The 21,255-nt window shown below is 43.6% G+C and overlaps 1 protein-coding gene across 3 annotated transcripts in view; it reads left to right on the top strand.

The window, feature by feature from the left end:
- Positions 1-21,255, top strand: part of DNAH3 (dynein axonemal heavy chain 3) — a 94,937-nt gene that overhangs the window by 51,738 nt on the left and 21,944 nt on the right. For all 3 annotated transcript variants that reach the window (XM_060282550.1, XM_035131636.2, XM_060282551.1), the window contains 10 exons: positions 44-285; positions 2,178-2,278; positions 7,159-7,264; positions 9,081-9,210; positions 10,855-11,091; positions 12,266-12,369; positions 12,856-13,150; positions 15,889-16,068; positions 17,452-17,575; positions 19,435-19,591. In XM_060282550.1, coding sequence (XP_060138533.1) covers positions 44-285; positions 2,178-2,278; positions 7,159-7,264; positions 9,081-9,210; positions 10,855-11,091; positions 12,266-12,369; positions 12,856-13,150; positions 15,889-16,068; positions 17,452-17,575; positions 19,435-19,591 — 1,676 coding nt within the window. The remainder of the gene's footprint in view (positions 1-43; positions 286-2,177; positions 2,279-7,158; positions 7,265-9,080; positions 9,211-10,854; positions 11,092-12,265; positions 12,370-12,855; positions 13,151-15,888; positions 16,069-17,451; positions 17,576-19,434; positions 19,592-21,255) is intronic.

Genomic DNA, 21,255 nt, shown 5'->3' with positions numbered 1-21,255 from the left:
TCCTCCCATGTCGCTAACCTAAGATACATTTTTTTTGTCTCAGACCCTTCAACAGAAGAATCTGCAGTTGAATATAGAATTATTAATCCAAAAGCTATTACAATGGGACAGTTGTATGGGTGTTTTGACCCTGTGAGCCACGAATGGACAGATGGCGTTCTTGCAACCACCTTCAGAGAGCAAGCCAGCTCTACAACAGAGGACAGGAAATGGATTGTCTTTGATGGTCCTGTCGATGCTGTTTGGATAGAGAACATGAACACTGTGTTAGATGATAACAAGAAGGTAAGGCTGTAATGATAGAGTTTGTAATTTAGAGATTTATTCCCTTAGTATTAAGAAGGTAATTTGAGGACTAAGGTTGCATGATTCAAACAGTTCCAAAGGCCTAGAGCAGTGGTGGCCAAACTTGGTCCTCCAGCTGTTTATGGACTACAACTCCCACCATCCCTAGCTAACAGGACCAGTGGTCAGGGATGATGGGAATTGTAGTCCCAAAACAGCTGGAGGGCCATGTTTGGCCACCACTGGCCTAGAGGTTGCTGCACATGTTTGAAGAATAAAGTTGTTTCAAGCTATTCTTCCTTCCTCTAGTTTGTGGCTTCAGAATCATTACACTGTAAGAAGTGTAGAATGAGGACTGCACTGAATCAACTGGGAGCAATTTTCTAGATGTACCACTAGACACATATGGTAGTAAGAAGCTGTGGGAGCCACACCCAGTGGTAGATTCCAACTGGTTCATTTATTATTGTAATTATTTTTAAATAAACTGCATTATTTGCTTTAAGATAACCACTAACTCCATATATCTGGAATTAAGCCCCATTGAACTGAGTAGACATGGTTAAGATTGTGCTGTTATCAAAAGCAAAGCATATCTGTAGAAGTGGGGAAGCAGAGAGTCTCTGTAGCTCTTTCTGCCTATATGCATAAATATGGAAGCATGCCACCATCCTGCAATTTGCATGACCACAGATATGCAGCTGTGTGAACTGCAGCACGATAATAGAACAGTGGGTGGATGGCCAAAGCAGCCAGGTGAATGGGTGAGCATTCCCGGCAAGCTCTGCTGCTGCCCACCTCACTCTGACATTCAGTGGGTTTGGCAAGGTTAAGGGACAGGAAAAGGGTTTGGGAGTGGGGTTGGCCTGGTGTAAAGGAAGCCGGAAGGAGATTGGCAAACACGTGGGGGTCTGGTGGGTGTAGGCAGGTTTGGCAAGTGAAGCAATCAGAGGCAACACTCCCTAGTATAGAATAACGCGGTTCTAATGCAAGGTGGCAATGATTTAAATTCATTCATTGTTTTTTACAAGACTCTCAAAGCAAATTTCAAGGTAAGATGTTTTTAAAAGTGATTTCTTATTTACATTATTTACTAGGTGGCAGCTTTTATCTGTGCGCTTCCTGTGTGTGAACAAAAGTTGTTAAAGGGCCATACTATAAATTGTCAAGGCAGTGCACATTTTTGTTAATTATAGCTAATCTCAGTTTTTAATTACAGATTAAATTATTTCACTTTTGTTCACATTATTTCTAATGTGATTAGAAATATCACGGTGTGATGCTTGATAGTGGATTTTTTAATATAGTTTAGTTGTATGTACCTGTCTTAATTATTTTAGATCACAGTCAGGGAAGTATTTGTCTAGTAATAGATAGTTTGCTATGGGCTTCTAATATACAAATAGCTCTTTGAATCATGGCCTTCTGGGTTTCCAATTAAATATCTAAATTGTGTACGTTAATTCCAACAGGTCTACTCTTAGTAGGACTAGCATTGGCTTCTACCCACCACTGTCTTTTTAATATCTGTGTGTGTTTGTTTCTGCGTGCACACACACTTGCACATGCATGCAGACATTAAACTGTGATTAATATACAACAGAAAAAGAAGTTTCCAGTGCAGCCATGCTGGAAGAAGAGAGAGGGAATTGCCCTTCTTATGCTAAATCATGGTTAAACATTACATGCAAACCTTTCATTATCTCATAGAAGTATGAGAAGAAGCAAATGAATGATGTTCACCCTCTTACAGAATGTCACTGTTGTTCATGTGCGTGACTGTAAAATGACTGAAACTCTGTGTGACACATGCTGCAATAGTGCAAGTCTTCCTGTCACAATCCCTACCGTACACATGACTGAACCATGGTTACATGATGTTTTCATTCTAGCTGTGCCTAATGAGTGGCGAAATAATTCAGATGAGTGCAAAGATGAGCTTAATGTTTGAGCCAGAAGATCTGGAACAAGCTTCTCCAGCTACTGTCAGCAGGTAACTTTTGCAAGCAGAGCCAATAGCAGTTTTGTGTGCCTCTCTATATTGTTATAGGATTGGTAAAAAGGTAAAGGTAAAGGAGCCCCTGACCATCAGGTCCAGTCGTGTCCGACTCTGGGGTTGCGGTGCTCATCTCGCTCTATAGGCCGAGGGAGCCAGCGTTTGTCCGCAGACAGCTTCCGGGTCATGTGGCCAGCATGACAAAGCTGCTTCTGGCGAACCAGAGCAGCGCACGGAAATGCTGTTTACCTTCCCGCCGGAGCGGTCCCTATTTATCTACTTGTACTTTCGAACTGCTAGGTGGGCAGGAGCTGGGACCGAGCAACGGGAGCTCACCCCGTTGCAGGGATTCGAACCGCCGACCTTCTGATCAGCGAGTACTAGACTCTGTGGTTTAGCCCACAGTGCCACCTGGGTCCCTTATAGGATTGGTACATACATACATACATACATACATACATACATACATATTTGTATCTGTATGCTGCCTTTCTACAGTTCAAATCATGCTCAAGGCTGCTTACAACATAAAAAAGCACATAACTACAACATAACAGAAGTAGTCATCAACAATAAATAAAACATTTAAAAATGCACAACCAAACTGAACAATTTCCACATAAATTACAAGATCTAAAACGAAGATACAAAAAATCAGCAACAACACCCCCAACCCAAAAAACCCCAAACACCCCAGTCCAAAAATCTGTTCAGCAGTCTCAGCTTGGGGTGCTGGTGTCATAACTAGAGCATAATGTCAGCCAGGAGTTATCTAACAGACCTTTGTGAAAGATAAATCTCCCATTAGGGTCACTTGGTATGTATTTTAACTGAAAGCCACGTTGGGGAGAAATCAAGAATGCTGACCCTCCTGCTTTGGGAAATACCTTGTGAGGTGTACCAATCTCCACCTTCACTTGGGGGAAGGATTTTGTACCAGTATTGTGTTTCTTTTTAAAAAAACAAACAAACACATGTCTCTTTATATAAAAAAAAGGTCTGGGTTATCTCACTTTAAAGCCGACCGTACTCTTATTTTAGGGACGTATCTTTTAGGTACGCGGGTGGCGCTGTGGGTTAAACCACAGAGCCTAGGGCTTGCCAACCAGAAGGTCAGCGGTTTGAATCCCTGCAACTGGGTGAGCTCCCGTTGCTCGGTCCTAGCTCCTGGCAACCTAGCAATTCGAAAGCACATCAAAGTACAAGTAGATAAATACTTGTACCTTCCGGCGGGAAGGTAAACAGCATTTCCGTGCACTTCTCTGGTTTGCTGGAAGCGGTTTAGTCATGCTGGCCACATGACCCGGAAGCTGTTCGCCAGCTCCCTCAGCCAGTAAAGCAAGATGAGCGCCACAACCCCAGTGTCGTCTGCAACTGGACCTAATGGTCAGGGATCCCTGTACCTGTACCTTTACCCTTCTTTTAACTGGTGTACCAGACCATTTACATTCCAAGTTACTGCAGTTAAGTGTGGCATTATAAGGTTTATTTAAAATTATGCAGCATATACCAGGAAATAGATTTATTATGCATTATAGCAATTTCAGTGTTATTATTGTGGTGGTGGCCCAAAGGGCCACAATAAATGTGATAATGTGTGCCCCTGGAAATCCTTGAGTGTGCTTCTAATAGGGAAGTTATGGTAACCTGTTGCTTTATGAAACTGATGGTTTTGCAAGTTGCTGCCCCCCATTGGGGCAGGAATACAGCTAATATGTGAATCACAAAGATACAGCTGAAAGCTAGAACATAAATTGCTATATGGTGCAAATGGCTACACGTAACGCAGGTTCCCAACATGCATACTAACAAAATGTAACAGAACACGGTGGGAAGCGGTGAGAATCAAAGCTTAGTCAGCAAAATTGCCAGTGTGAATTGCACTTGTTTATTAAACATAAAATGAGGTAGTGATGTACATGATTGGTGAAAATTGGAATCCTTTGTTTGAAACTTTAAAAATATCACTGCCTTAACCAATGGGCGTGGTTACAGTTTTGCGAAACAATTCAACTGTAAAGGTTGGACTCTTAACTCCTCAAGCTTCTGTGTTTTTATTGGCATAAACTCAGGAGATAAGCCATTATTGGCTTACAGGCCCGGCTCTAGGTGTAGTCCCGGTGGTGCGGGGGCGCCGGAGCGATCTCCGCGCCTCAGTGCCAGGGCGCCCGACCTGCTCGAGATGGCCCTGTTGGCTTACAACATTATCATATTACATCTGCACAAAATAAAGATGCTCTGAATTCCAAAGGGGATTAACTTCAACATTCAAACTCCCCCTCCCTCCCCCACCTAATCCCCCAGCCTTCCCAACAGAATAACCCCTACACCTGTGATTGTGGGAGGAATACTCCATGTCTTCCTTCGTGAGCCAAATGCTCATGAGCTAAGGTGAAATGGTGGGGTGTAAACATTACCCCCTCCCTCCTTCCCCCAGGAGCAGAAGATGTTTCACATGGTTATACTGCAAACAAAAATAAGATAATAAATTCTTGCTCATTTTGGTTTTAGAGCTCATAGCTCTTCATTGAACTTATAGTTACAGTGGAAGCTCAGGCAGAGAGAAGCTGTCTCTGTGTTGTTTTTGCTGTTGTTACTTCTTCTTTGTTTTTGCCCGTGTCTTTTTTGTCTTGTTTTTCTTCCCTTTTTTCCATTTGCCGCTAGTCTCTCTCTCTCTTTTTTTAGTTCTGTGTCTTCCTCTCCACTGCCTACTTCTCTCAGTTGTTTGTCTTCATTTTGTTGCAACCCCAGTTGATTTAATTTTTATTTTTAGCTTCCAGTTCTGTAGCGGCAGCTTTAGTTATTCATTCATAAAGTTATTAGGAGTTGGAATCGGTAAGCCTATTGGTACCTTAAGCCTGCTTCATGGAAGTGCTGCAGCGTAAATATTAAGTTCTCATCTGCATTGCAGCTTTTGTTGTGCAGAGATCCTGGTAGATGTTTTATCGCTGAATTTCTGTTGTGATTTTTTCCAGTGTTCTGAACTTTTGAAATAAGTAATTTTCAATTATGAAGGCGCTAAAAGTGAACAATAATGTTTCTCGAGCACTCACTTTTTTTTAAGACAGAGTGCTCTGTGCATCCTTTCAGTATGGACTGCTTGTATAATGGCATCAGAAAATATTTCCTTTCTCCAGGACACAAAAGCCTCATGTAGTTTGGTGTCTCCGAAGCTCTTCGGAGCCTCTCAAATGCATATATTCTGGTAGCAGCCCTGACCCTGCACATCCCCGAGCTGCAGTTTTATGTCAGATTGAGGTTTGGGAGAGAGAGAGAGAGAAAGAGTCTTAGTTCTGTTCTTCATGCTGAGTTCCACTGCTTCATTAGCTGTTGTGGAAACACCTGAGACTGTTGGGTTTATATCTCCATCTATCTATCTATCTATCTATCTATCTATCTATCTATCTATCTATTCTCAGTGGTTTCAGTGCTTTATCCCAGTTCTCAGTCAGATCTTTTTTAAAATTAAGGCAACTAAAGCTGTTGTGTCAAATGGAGCTTCTGGTCTCTCATAAGTTGTCTCCCGCCCAACTGCATGGAGCCCTGGCATCCATTTCGAAAAGGGTTGTGGCCTAGGCTTGCAATTCCCCCATGATCTGAGACAGAGGTGAAAACCACTCATGCAGAGTGCTGCTACTTTGTGATCCTCTGATTCTGCGGCTCATAGCTCGCTTGGGGCAGTTAAAACTTTGAGCAAGATTTTGTTTTGGAGCAAGCTAGGCTATTTTTGCTTCTGGGGAAGGAAGGAGCAGCAGATCAAAACTCCATCTTGCCTCAATGATGTCACTGCCTCCCCCCCCCCCCCCAACAACAAAAATTGGCCTATGGTTTTATATCAGTAAAATGGGATTCTGTAGAAGAAGGAACTACTGAAGTGGTCTCTTTGTGGAGTTAATGGCCCTAGGCAAGTCTCTTAGACATCTTAGTAACATAGGAAGCTGCCTTGTCATGAGTCAGGCCATTGGTCCACCTTGCTCAATATTGTCGACGTTGTCAGCAATTCTCCATTCATTTTCTGTATTTAAGGTAGATGCTCTACAACTGAGATGCAGTCCTTCCCCATTTTTACATGACCTGTTTGTCAGATTCAAGAGTTTGCAATAGAAACAACTAGCTGGTAATGCTTCTAGAAGGAAGCCCCATGTGGCTGGAGGCCAGGGCATCCGAGATGTAGGAGAGCATCAGGACCAGAGGCCAGTCTTGCCTGCTCTCTTCTGGAGGAGCTAGGAAGACACAAGACAGTTGGCTTTCTCTCCATACTGAGTCCAAAGCTATGGCTTTGAACGGAAGCCTAAAGGGGAAGAAGCAATGTTGTGAGGCCTTTCATCGTAATGCCCTGCCTGTTTGTATGTGAAAATAAAGCCTTATATCACAAAAGATCCAGTGACATTCCTTCCAAAGAAACCAAACTTGGAGTCTTTGTTGGCATTCCTGAAATCTCTTACACCATTCAGAGAGATTGAGCTGTATGGAACAGTGTGTGAGAGAGAGGCGGGAGGGGAGGGAGAGCAGGAGAGAAATTTTGATCAGGGAAAACTACATAGGGAGAGGGGTCAAATACCATGATGCTGGAGAAAGATATCCATGCTCAGGGAGAGAGAGACATGACCTTACATACTTCCTTCATGAGGTTGCAAAAAGGTCGAGAGTTGGTGCCTTTCCAGTGTCAAAGAGGGCAAAAATAGGTGTCTATTTCTGCCTAGGAATGGTGGTGGGGAGAGGGAATTGATCCAGCTACAGTAAATCTGTTAAGTTCATAAGGTGCCACAAGAATCCTAGCGATTGCTCAGTGTCATCTGAAGGCTGAGTCAACTTTCATAAGTCTTACCCCCTCATTGCAAGCAAATATGTGCAAAAAAACCTGTTAATTCTTCCAGGTGTGGTATGATCTACATGGAACCTCACCAGTTAGGCTGGAAACCTCTGAAGGATTCTTATTTGAACACATTGCCTCCAAACTTGAGCAACGAACACAGAGAACTGGTTTGTGGGCCTATCATTTAATAATAATAATAATAATAATAATAATAATAATAATAATAATAATAATAATGTGGGGCTTTCATCAGATATTTGGGGCCTAGGTCGCTTAGGGTCTTAAACACTAATGTGAGCACCTTGAATTGGGCTTAGAAATGAACTAGCAACTAGTGCAGCTGGAATTATATGAGATCTAAACAGGATCTAAACATTGATTTGGCTGCTGGATTTTGGACCGTTTGAAGATTCTGAGTCATCTTCAAGGGCAGCCCCATGTAGAGCACATTGCAATAATCTAATCTGGAAGTTAGAAACTGACAAATCTCTCATACAAGAGAACAACTGCAGTGGGCAGGAAGGCAATAAGGGGGGTGGGTGAGCTGTTGCTGTGGCTGCATAGCTAGAAAACTGCTCTGTGCTGTTTGCAGTGGAGGTGGAATGGTACCGGTAAGTGCTCTCGTTTTGCCTCTTACATGACAACTGAACAGAGTTTGTTTTCACCTTGGGAGGAACATGTTGATTGTAGAGCTGTTCAATAATGTAACAATTTTGGAACCAATGGTTCCACCATCTTGGCACCACCAACAAGAAGGGCCTATCTCTTGTAAGCTTGTCGTAAGACATGTATGGTCATGTAATAGCTCTCGTTTATGTCTCATAGCCAAGGAGGGTCTCCCTAGTAATTGTCCATCACTCTATTAGCATGGCATCTAGTAAACTTCACCAAAAGACAGGGAAATGCATCCTCCCCCCCCCAAAGGCATAGATTTTCATAAAATTTCCATATGCTAATTTATATGCATAGATTCAAATTTAGACATATGTACTATAATTTTTAAAAGAATGCAGTACACCCCACTATGGTGAGGGAAACTGTGTCCAAGTGCCCTTTGTGCATGCTCATTCTGCTGTTCAGGTGCTACCTGTCGATGGACAAACCTGTTCTCCTTTTAAGGGTTATTTAAATTGAAATCGAACTTGTACTGGACAGCTCTTCAGATAGGGGACTGTCCTTTGTATAATAGGATGCATGACCAACCTACACTCTATCCAATGCTTATGCAAATAGATAACAATCAATAACCCAGTGGAGTAGAGCTGTAACACTAGTTCCCAGGATGGGGGGTGGGGCGGGGGGTGGGGCAAGGCAGCGTGGAGATCCGGGTGGTACAGGTGCAGCGGTGCAATAACTCCAGCACTCCTAACATTCCACTTGCACTGCACCCGTCTCCCCACCACCTCCCTCTCTCCCTCCTGGTAAATGGCAGAGATACCACTACCAATGGAATGTTAGGAGCTAGTGTTACAGCTGTGCCCCTCCAGGAGAACCACTTCTAGACTCTTCGGAACAGCAGTAATTGAGGGTCCCATGGTCACCCTAGCTTTGTGATGGTAGTCTTACCACCTGTACTGGAAGAGCTGGCCGTGTACTAGGCAGCATGAGGGAACTGCCTCAGGCAGAAAGTCCTGGGGAACAGCAGCAAAGTTTGTGCTTGGTAAGGATCCCGTGAGCTTCATCTTCCCACTTGCCCACCCCCACCTTGCTGTGCCATTTTGCCTGTCCTGCACCTCCTAAGTGAGCCTGCTACCCTCAGATGCTGGTGGAGAATGCTGCCCCATTGTAAGACTCAGCTGCCAGTTCAATTGGCTGCTGTACATCTAATGGGATTGAAGAGACACCGTTTGTTTTTGCTTTTTGCTTGAGGCAGCAAAATGTATTGGTCCGGCTCTGCATATTGACTGTTAGCAAACTGTTCCTATTGGTAATAATGTAACTTCTGCTGCATTTGAAAGCCATTTGCCCTTTTCCAACTTCTAGGTTGACGACTTGTTCATGTGGCTAGTTCAGCCTTGTTTGGAATTTATTCGCCATCATTGCAAGGTCATGGTTCAGACATCACCCATCCATCTCACTTATTCCATGATGACACTGTATACTGCTTTGCTTGGTAAGGATCCTGTGAGCTTCATCTTCCCGCTCGCCCACCCCCACCTTGCTGCGCCATAAGATTGGAACAACTGTGTTAGTTCTCCCAACTAATTTGTGCCCCAGAAAGATATAGCAGTGTCACTGAGGAAGCCCAGGTTGAGCTGGGTCCAGGTTAAACTGCAAAACACACTGGCACGTGTATGCAAAGGAATTAACTGAAGAAACTTAAAACTGTGGTAAAGCACATATGCTGCAGTTCTGGAATTTTTTGTTTAGAAATTATTGTAGTTCAGGAAGAGTGGGATGTAGGAATGCTCTGACACAAACCAGAATAACAGCTGTACTTAGCTTTGACACTTTCTTAATGGGAAGCAATGCACAACTCTAACAAACCTATACCTGTACAATGAAAAGCTGCAATAGGTGAAGTCATCTGGCCTCCCCAGGCTAAGCATTTCTCTTTACCATATGAAATGCGCCTTGCATTGAAATCCATAAGGGTATCTTCGTATACAGTATAATCTAGGTTTATTTCTCTTCCAGATTCTCAATATAGTGCATCTAACAAAATGATTTTTAAAGTCCACATTCACTTTGACCTTGTCATACCACAGATATCCATGTTATCCAAACCTTAAATCATGACCTTCTAGTTCCAAAATCCTCCTATTTCTTAGGATCACCCACTCCTTCACCCACACTAAGCAACAGGTTGCAAAATACAATTTCGAATCAGGCAGTTCCAATCTCTTGCAGTACTTTCATTTTCATTTTAACTCATGTTTTTTTTTACATTGCCATAAACTTAGATAAATCTTTTTTGCCTTTCTTTAAACAGTAAATCAGTTGCAATAGGTATTGTTTGAAATAAAAACATCATTCTAGGTAAAACATTCATTTTTATTACTGAAATTTTGGCCAGCAATGACAATTTGCCTGCAAACAGATCGGCCCCGTTTGCAGGTTTTGCCTTCCCCATAGCAATAGTCACAACTTTGGCAGAGAAGGCATTGCATGGAATCCTTTAAGTCTAACATCAGGCGGGGTGGGGTGGGGTGCAGTGGTGGATCAACCCCACAACAGAACAGTGCAATAAGAGGGTACCGCCTTAGAGGGGTCTAGTTGGCCAAGGTGTATGGCAGATGGGCCACAAAGCTTTCTTCAGTGGCTTGGGAGGGTCGTCCATGTAGATCTGTGTCTTGGGGAGGGCCCATTAATCCTAGGATCGACTCTATCATGTGCCAGCTCTCCACCAGCCCTCCAGTGCCTAAGCCAAGTCCAACCTACACCTGGAATCAATAAAGTTGTGGCCTAATTTCAAATCCTAGAACATTGTCCTGTCCAGTTTGTTCACCTGACAAGTTACATCTTTGCAGGGTGCACTGCATCAACTGAAATGCCCTCTATGCTCAATATAAACTTAATATAGGATTGTGATGTAAGCTGACACCCCTTGCTTGAATCAGTATCTGAGCAAACAGCAGAGGAGTGGGAGCTGAAAGTGTTGGCAGCAGGGGTGCCAACTTGAATAAAATATGGGGGGGGGGGGGAGGTAAGGCCTGCCCTGCATAATAGAACACATGACACAGTACACACACACCATTTGAAGTTGTTGACCATGCCTTCTAAGAACAATCTTAATCTGCTCTTTTTAAAAAAATAGATGAAATAAAGCATTCTGGCGAAGACGATTCCGAGACCATGTCCAGCCAGCAAATCACTCTGTGGCTGCAGGGACTTTTCCTGTTTGCCTTGGTGTGGACCATCGGGGGCACCATCAATGCTGAGGGAAGGAAAAAATTCGACCATTATTACCGGGAAGTTTTGATGGGAATGGACGACAACCATCCACGTCCCAAAAGCGTAAAGCTGACAAAGAACAACATTTTTCCAGATAGAGGTCTGCTTAAACACATACACTTATGCAAATTTAAATAATTGGCTTTGTTTATGCATCATGAAGCATCATATCTCCAGTATGGGCATTGAATTGTTTTGTAATAGGTCCCAGAGATTAAGAAAGGAGCTGATCATCCTGAACACCATGGATTGGGAATCTCCAGCTCCCATAAGGCTCAAGTAGAATGACCTGGGATTATTTATGCTGTTATTTTATTTATACCCCACCCTTCATCCTGAAGAATCCCAGAGTTGTATGCAACAATTCATAAAATTGTGCATGTTGATACAAAGGTCATAAATCCAACACTATAAATAAAAATATAATTTTAATAATAATAGTAATAGAATGGTGAGAGTTCATATTCAACAATATCTGGAAGGTCATATGAACTCTCTGAAAGCCTTAGAGCAGGGGTCGGCAAGGCTTACCAGCCATGGGCTCCTGCGAAAATCATCCGTGGGCCAGGCCGGTGCAGCGCGGTGCCAGAAATTGCTTCTGCGCATGCCCAGATGCCAAAAATTGCGGCGGCACAGAAACAATTTTCAGTTGGGCATGCGCAGTAGCAATTTCTGGTATTTGTGCGTGCACAGGCGCGATTTCCTGCACAGCTCGGTGAGTCCCTGTGCTGTGCCGGTTTAGCGTAGCATGCGGGGGATTCACCGAGCGGGCAGCTTGGTTTGGGGGCGGCTTGTGGGCTAGTAAAAACGGTCTTTGTGGGCTGGATCAGGCCCATGGGCCGCACCTTGCTGACCCCTGCCTTAGGGTAACTGAAAGAGAACTGAAATTGACAGAGCCTTCCATCCCTGCCTCTGAGTGCAATTTTTCCACCTAGGAATTTGTTTTCAGTATCAGAACCCAGTTCACAGAAAATCCATTCCTGGTCTTCCGTAAGGTTTTCTTTACTTTTGCAGTGTAATTTGAAAGTCGTGTGTTGAATGGGGAGTTGATGCTATTGTTACACAACTGGGGGACAGAAATTATTGGCAGGCTACTGCTGTAGTTGCCCTTCTGTGCCAAAATCATGATTTGGCAACATTTGGGTTGTTTCTGTTTGGTTAGAAGGTATACGTAGAGACATACTGTATCCAAATTTTGCAGTCTGAAATAATACCCAAAGTCAGCCTTGCTGCCTTGAACTGAGCTTTCCTGGCTGCCTTTTCCCCTCAACCAGGGACTGTGTACGACTTTTACTTCCACAAGATAGCCAGCGGACAGTGGAATATGTGGACAGAGTACATTACAAAAGAAGAGCAAACCATCCCTGCTGGAGTAAAGGTAAACCACTTGCATTTATTGCTTCATAATTGCTCAGGCTGACCTTATCTGAAGGGCCAAATTAACAAGTCCTGACCATTACTTTCAAGGGGTCTCCTCTGAGTAGAATTAAGTTGGATAGAACCATTTATTATTATTGTCCCCATCCTTTTCCCTGCTGAGTTATACAGGGGCAAAACTTAGACTAAGGAATGAGCACGAAGCTGACAGTGTTGTAAATTGGAAGGCAGGCAAGTGGCGGCTAGTTGAGGACAGAGTAAGGTTGGTGGGGCAGTGCCCCATTTGCCCTAATGGACCAGCTTTCATTGCATGCATGGTGTGCAATGTATATGCCACCCCACCAGGATCCTTGTAATGTACATGTCATAAATACATTATCTCTCTTTCTCATGCACACACTCCCTTCTTGCAGTGATGCAGATTTTTCTACTTACAAATGTGCACGATGTGGTTTTTACACCTACGGTAACCATCTCTTCGTGACAGGTCTCCGAGCTTATAATTCCAACCATGGAAACAGCCAGGCAGAGCTTTTTCCTGAAAACCTATGTGGAACATGAAATCCCATTACTCTTTGTGGGAACCACTGGTACAGGGAAATCAGCGATCACCAACAGCTTCCTGATTCATCTCCCAAAGACAAAGTACACGCCCAACTTCATCAATTTCTCTGCCAGAACTACAGCCAATCAGACCCAGGACATTATTATGTCAAAACTGGACAGGAGAAGAAAGGGACTCTATGGTCCTCCAGTTGGGAAAAAGGCTATTGTATTTGTAGGTAAGATCACATCTTAAACATTTCTGTTGCTACACATTACAGTTTTGAAGCATGCTGTTACAAAGCAGGTGTACTTCCTTTCACAGAAATAAGCTTTCAGGGACCCCAATCCAGGTAGGAAGGGAGGGAGAAAGACCAGGGGGTGGGGGAAGAGCTGGGTGTTATCAACTTTTCAACATTGTGATGTATCACCACGCTAACAAAACGATGTTGAAAAGCAGTGGGAGTAACAAGGTGCATTAAGTCTGGCCCCGCAAGGTGCTGGGGTGAAACAGCCTCAGCTCCCTCGTTTGGAGAGGCAGCGATTATACCCTGGCACCTCATAGGGCTGTGGCTGATGGAGCTTGTTTCTCCCTTGGGGTGCAGGGCCCTGGCGACAAAGGGAGTCCCTCCACTGCCAGTGCCCAGCGCATCAAGTGAAAAACAAGCTCCATTGGCTCTGGTGCCTCACAATTCATTTCTCCCTCGGTTTGAGGGCCAGAGTGCAATGGCACCTTCACCCGGTGGTATATCACAGGTGTAACCACTGCCGCTCCTGAGCGCAATATACTGCCAGGTGAAGGTGCCTGGTGATGTATTGATACATCGCCCAGGCCTAGTGGGAGGTTCCCTGTGCTATTTTACTTCTGAAAATCAGTCCTGCCCCCATGCTGCTTTTGGGGGGGAGGGGAAGAAGAAAATAGCATTTTGATAACTAAATAAAAGTTTGTTTGTTTGTTTGTTATATTTTTCATTAATTATTCATTTACATATTCTAATCCTTTTATTTACATATACTGTATATATATATATATATATATATATATATATATATATATATATATATATACCAGACAATATCCATAAGACATCACCAGTGACTTCCCACCACCTCATTACAGCTTCTTATACCTTCTTTCTCCTTTCAACTGTGTTGTTTATGTTCTATTACCTTTCTGTAACATAATATATAACTTATCTATCTGTTCTTAACTTTATGAAGTTTATTCGAAACGTATCAAGGGTTTAATTTGAGAACAATGTTTCTCCAAATAGTCTTTTACACATTCCCACTCTTTTAAATTTTTTTGATTTGGCCGATGCCTAATTGCCACTGTCGTTTTTGCCGATTCCAAATACTCACACAATTTGTTTTGCCATTCTCCCTTTCCAATTCCTAGCAATTAACATTCTTGTTGCGGTTGTAGCATACAAATAAAAGTTTAATCTAGATAAGGCTCTGTTCCTTTCTCTAAAGAGCATATGAAGAGCCCTCCTGGGCCAGGCCAACAGATTGGCAGGCTTTCCCACCAGCCATTATTTGAATTCTGGCCAATACAGCCAGGCTAAGTGCATGGGGCAGGGCGTGGAGTGGAGTGGAGCAGGTTTCACTCTGGTCTGCCCTCAGTCTATAAAGACTGACTGTACCCGATCCCAGTCGGCTCCTTTCCCCCTCCTTTCCCACCCTGTTCAACAATGCTGTGGGGTTTTGTATGTTACTTTTGCTTCCTAGGGTATTGCCTCTGCTGTTGTTCAATAATGATTGCTGTTTTCGGAACCGGGAAGCAATTTGCCTGCAAACAGATTGGCCCTGTTTGCAGGTTTTGCCTTCCCCATAGCAACAATCACAACTTTAAAAAATTTCTTCAGTAGCACCTTAAAGACCAACTAAGTTTTTATTTTGGTATGAGCTTTCATGTGCATGCACACTTCTTCAGATCTGAAAAAGTGTGCATGTACACGAAAGCTCATACCAAAATTAAAACTTAGTTGGTCTTTAAGGTGCTACTGAAGGAATTTTTTTTATTTTGCTTCGACTCAGACCAACACGGCTACCTACCTGTAACAATCACAACTTTGTCAGAGAAGGCATTGCATGGAATCCTTTTGGTCTTAACATCTGGCAGGGGTGTGTGTGAATTGATGCCCCCACTGCAGAGGCATCAATAGGAAGGTACCCCAATGGAGGGGTCTGGTTGGAAATCTCTGTCCACCACGGAGGCTGATAGAGATATACACTCATTGCTCAAGCCAAATCCAACCTACACCTGGAATTCACCTAACAACTTATCCCTTCTCCCTGTTGACTCACATAAGGTGAAATGCCCTCTGTGCACAAGATAAGCTCAATAGAAACTTAATAGAGGATTCTGATGTAAGCTGACACACATTGCTTGAATCAGTATCTGTTAAATACTGTTAAAGTTAAATACATGGGTATTACAATGACAAATATGAACTGTACATTGTTTCAAAATAGTTATGTCAAAACATGGGTTGAAGTTAAAAAAGATATGTCAGTATGGGAAAAGTTAAAACTGTCATTTCTGGGCAAAATTTCATAATAAAAATGACCATTTTAACTTTTCCCATCTTGACATATCTTTTTTAACCATATCCCCTTTCCAATTAACCTTCTTGCTGCGGTTGTAGCATACAAATAAAAGTTTAATCTAGAAAAGGCTCTGTTCCTTTCTCTAAAGAGCATTAGAAGAGCCCTCCTGGACCAGGCCAACAGCCCTTCTTGTCCAGCATCCCGGCTACCCTGATGCCTCTGGGAAGCCTGCAAGTAGACTCTGAGCACAAGAGCACTCCTCTGCTCCTGGTGTTGGTATTCAGAAGCATTGTTGCCCCTGACCATTGGGGCTAATAGCCCCGTCCTTATCCCCACCCTTTCTTTGCTTGCTTGGGTAGAGGGAGAGGGGTAGAGAGAGTTCTTTTTTGTCTTTGGAAAATAAAAGTATCATTATTCTTCCTAGATGACTTAAATATGCCTGCCAAGGAAGTGTATGGAGCCCAGCCTCCTATAGAACTCCTTAGGCAATGGATTGATCATGGCCACTGGTACGACAAGAAGGACACCTCAAGGCTCGATATTGTTGATGTTCTGTTCCTTTCAGCAATGGGGCCTCCTGGAGGTGGAAGGAATGATATTACAGGTATGATGTCAGATTAAATGCACTAGGGCAGCCTTTCTCAATCTTGGGTCCCCAATGCTGTTGGACTACAACTCCCATCATCCCTAACTAGCAGGACCAGTGGTCAGGAATGGTGGGAGTTATAGACCCACAACATCTAGGGACCCAATGTCAAGAAGGGCTGCAAAAGGGCACCATCCTTCCCACTAATAGCAAACTTGACTGGTGAATGTTAGGATTGTAGCTAAGAAAGAGCCACTGAGAAAGAAGAAAATGGGGGGAAATGTACAAACACAAAAGCTGGTGCCATAAGAACTGGACATGTTCATTACCCAGGGAATACTGATAATCAATTGGGGTGGGGAGGTGGAAAACATGGAGGAAGGAGGGGTCACCCTGACTAGAAGCCTTAACAATAGCACTCTTATTAGAAGGTGAGGATGCCCAACATCTCTCCCCCTCTAATTTCAAACTCAGATTGTTGCGTGTCAATCAGTCTGAAAGCAATCTGGATCAACCTCAAAATTGTAGCTCTCTGAGGGATCTCCTAACAACTCTCAGCACCTTTAACAAACTACAATTGCCAGGATTCTTTGGGGGAGGAAGCCATGGCAATTTAAAGTGGCATAATAGTACTTTAAATGTATGGTGTAGATGTGATCTTGCAACCAGCAATTTAAACTACAGTGGTACCTTGGTTCTCAAACTTAATCTGTTCCAGAAGTCCATTCCAAAACCAAGGTATGCTTTCCCATAGAAAGTAATGCAAAACGGGTTAATCTGTTCCAGACTTTTAAAAACAACCGCTGAAACAGCAATTTAACATTAATTTTACTATCTAACATGACCATTGATCCATAAAATAAAAGCAATAATCAACGTACTGTACTATAAAATAAATAAGACAGTATTGTAGATGATTAAAAAAAAAAAATTCTTACCTGCACTGATGATAGTCATTGTTTGGATGGGGGCCTTTTATCCATTTCCGCAGTCACACAATCAGTCTATCAATCAGTAGCTGAACTGGGTTCCACACTGTCAAAAAAACAAATTAACAAAAAAAGCCTCAAAAACAAAAACGCAAAATAAATAGCAAAAACAAAAGCGCTAAACTTAATTTGTTCTGGGAATCAGTTTGACTTCTAAAATGTTCAAAAACCTAGGCGCAGCTTCTGATGGGTGCAGAAACAATAGGTGACAACCGCATTGGATGTTCGGCTTCCGAAGAACGTTTGAAAACCGGAACACTTACTTCTGGGTTTTCGGCGTTTGGGAACCAAGGCGTTTGAGTACCAAGGCATTTGAGAACCAAGGTACCACGGTATCTGCCTGGGGTCATCAGAAGGAATAGCAAAGCTGCATTGAGACTTAGAGTGCTGTGTCTTCCTTTGTGTCTTACAGGACGTTTCACAAGGCATTTGAACATTATTTCCATCAGTGCCTTTGATGATGAAATTTTAACAAAGATCTTTGCTTCCATCGTTGACTGGCACTTCAGCAAAGGGTTTGAGGCCACTTTTCTGAGGTAAATGGACTGTAAGGAATGTGCTTCTCTTCAAGAGAGCACATTTTGTGGTATTTATATGCGCAGAAGCTGCCCCAGGTCATTGTACCCTTTTAAAAAAGTATAGTTCTCTTTTTCTCTTGTAGAAAAGACTGTGCAAGACTCTCTGTTTAGAGTTTAAACATAACACATTACTTTACTTGGTATACTAAAACATACAGTGCCTTTTCTCTTAAAAATGTTTAGGGGTACTCTCATTTTGACTCAAGAAAATCACCATTTTATAGTTCAAATTGGGGAAAATAAATACAGTAAATACAACAAAACTGACCAATCACTGTGCTAGATTCCAACTCCTGCTCCACACATTAAACACTCGCTTCTGTCTGAGACTCAGGAAACACCATGACAGAAAATGAGGCCGCCATCGGGGGTAGCAACGAAACTGACAGTTCACCATGCTAGAGAAGAAACTAATTTTTTTTAAAAAAATTGTTTCTTCTCCTGTTACATTCAAAAACTGTTTAGGGGTACGCGTACCCCTGCATTCCCCAGAAAAAAAGCACTGAAAACACACACACACACACACAAGAAACTGGCAGATTTATAAAAATATTCTTTCAATAGCACCTTAAAGACCAACTAAGTTTTTATTTTGGTATGAGCTTTCGTGTGCATGCACGAAAGTGTGGTATCTGTGCAAGTGTGCATGCACACGAAAGCTCATACCAAAATAAAAACTTAGTTGGTCTTTAAGGTGCTACTGAATGAATTTTTTAAATTTTGTTTTGACTCAGACCAACACGGCTACCTACCTGTGGCAGATTTATGAGATTTTAAAGACTTATTCTGAGGCACATAGCAGTATAAAACAAACTCCTGCTGCTCTTACAGTAAAACTCACTCTCTCACTCTCTACACTTGATAAGACACCTAACTGAAAAAAACTGCCTGCTGTGGTGACATCCGAGGATTCCATAGCACATTAACTCTTTCCATAACATTTTGGATGCAGCACTCCCACACATTTCTCCTAACAACATCTAGCTACTATCTACTACTGCCTCTGCTCTTGCTATATAATCCTGTATTGTTGTGTGTTTGTTATCTGAAGTGACACTTGATTTAGGATCAGGAGGTTGATAAAAAAAAAAATCCATGGTTAGCAAAATAGGAAGCTGTCGTTGGTCCATCTAACTTAGTGCTGTCTGCACTGACTGGCAGCAGCTCTCCAGGGTTTCAGGTGTTGGAGATGCCAGGGACTAATGTGTAAAGTCACTTGCTTTGCCACTGAATTATGAATGGGGATGGGGGAAGAAATAATGAGCGGTATCCAATTAAACCATTGTTTCAATACAAGGATTTCTGCTTGTGCAATGGAACTCCCCCTAAATATGTTCCGCCAACCCTTTGGAATAGATTTGGGGAGGGTTTGGGATAGATGCATGGGGTGAGGACTTTTGTTGTGCAAAAGGAAATCCTTTGCACTTTCCCAGTCTTAACACTGCAGTTCTCTGGCCAGGTTATGTATGCAAAATGCATATACTAAGGTAATCCATGCACAAAAAAGCATATACCGGTATTTCTGACAGTAACATGAAATGAATTATATTGGGGGAAATTGCTTGCAAAAATGGATATATAAGGCAAATACATGCTAATGATTTTTTTTGGGGGGGGGAGTTGCAAACTGGTGTGGAAATTTGCAAAATAGAACATAAAATTGGGGAAATGAGAATCCAAAATTAATGGATTTGCTCATCCCTAGTGATGTCTGCAACTCTTCACCATGGCAAAGTGGGAGAAGAGAACCTAGGGGCAGGGGGCCTGGTGGAAAGAAAGCTCAGGGTTACATTTAACTTTTTTGCTCCTTTTCAAAGGCTTGGCAAAATGATGGTTCATGCTACCATGAACATTTACAAGATGGCTGTGGAAAACTTCCTTCCGACTCCTTCAAAATCTCACTATGTCTTCAACCTGCGTGATTTCTCCCGGGTCATCAGAGGAGTGTTGCTCTGCCCACATACCCATTTGCAGGTGTGAAAGCTACACTTGCTTTTATTTCATCAAGGGGGGCACCATCATCACCATAAAACTTAGCATTTATAATTGCACTTTAGGTTTCCAAGTACTTTGTATCCATTGCCACATTGCAATGATTACAAGAACTCTGTAGATTAGGTGACTATTGTATATTGAAGATGGAGGAGTGCAGAGCAGTTGTGGCCTACTGGAAGCCCCCAAGAGGGTTTGTGGCAGAGGCAACTTTTGACCTAGAGATTTCCTGATTTATATCTTAACCCAGGCATCCCCAAACTGTGGCCCTCCAGATGTATTGGCCTACAACTCCCATGATCCCTAGCTAACAGGACCAGTGGTTGGGGAAGATGGGAATTGTAGTCCAAAACATCTGGAGGGCCGAAGTTTGGGGATGCCTGTCTTAACCAGTATGGGCTGCATCTAGTATTAGTCCTACTCAGAGCAGACTCATTGAAATGAATGAGCATGACCAATTTAGGCCCATGAATTTCATTGAGTCTACTTTGAGTAAAACTTAGTTGGATGCAACCCTGTGCACACAGTTGCACCTCACAATGGACCACACTGCTGCTGAATCTCCAGAAATAACTTCTCTCTGTAATTCCCATCTCAAAAAGTGATTTATCTGCATGGAGAAGGATCAGAGCTTTTCTCCTGCAAAGGCTTGAGCTGGTTCAGTCTAAAGTTCTTTATATTGTTACTAACTGCAACATAGGATTCCAGGGGTCTTGGCCCTCAACCAGTGTTTGTGCTCTTTGGAGAATTGAAGACACGGTAGAGGCTGTTGTAGCTTTAAGAAATATTATTTATTCACATATTTAGACCTGAATTTAGGTGGAGGGAGTACATATCCTACAGCTTGATCATCTCAAGAGAGGCTTGTTATCCACAGCAGTGCATTACTGGAGCCCAAGGCATCTCTCCCAGCCTCCCTTCAGCCAGCCTGCCAAAAGATAGATCTCTGTCTTTGTTCTCTCCCTTCTTTTCAGTACAGCTTGCTAAAGTTACTCTCTCACACACATACATATCCCATCACCTTGGGATCCTCTGTCTGCCCAAGCAGGGCCGTCTTAAGGGTACCCAGCGCCCTTCCCTTCGGCCTGCACGGTTCCCGGCTCTGAGTCACTCACCTCTGGTGGCTCCGGATGCTCTCCTCGGCGGCGCTCAGCTCAAGGCGCACGGGCCGGCCCAGCTCACCCAGCTGCGCTTCCCTGCCCAGCGGAGGCCTGTTGTACATGGGCCTGCGAAGGAGCTGCCGGGCGAGCTTGGGAGGCTGCTGCAAGGGGAGCGTGACTCTGCCGGCCTCGCTGAGCTCCAAGTCCGGCAGGCCCCGTTGCCAGCCCAGCACCCCGTCGCTGCCACCAGCAGGGCCGCCGCCAAAGCCAGAGGCCCTCCCACTCGGGACACCCGCGACCGCCACTTGAGGAGCGCGGGGCAGGACCCGAGGAGGAAGGGCCACCCCGCCACCGCCAGGCCTGGAGCAAGGAAGCGGCCTTCTTTGCAGGAGCAGCCGAGGTGCCTCAGAGGCCGCGCGGCTCCTGTCCTCGGAGGTTTGACAGCCTTCCCGCCAACCCTGGCGCTGCGTTTCATTGGTAGAGCTGCTGCCATGTGGCATCACCTCTACCAATGAAACGCAGCGCCGGGGTGAGGGATGGCCCTGC

Source organism: Zootoca vivipara, chromosome 14, assembly GCF_963506605.1.
Source record: "Zootoca vivipara chromosome 14, rZooViv1.1, whole genome shotgun sequence".
NCBI lineage: Eukaryota > Metazoa > Chordata > Lepidosauria > Squamata > Lacertidae > Zootoca > Zootoca vivipara.
This window is presented reverse-complemented; position numbering and strand designations above follow the sequence as displayed.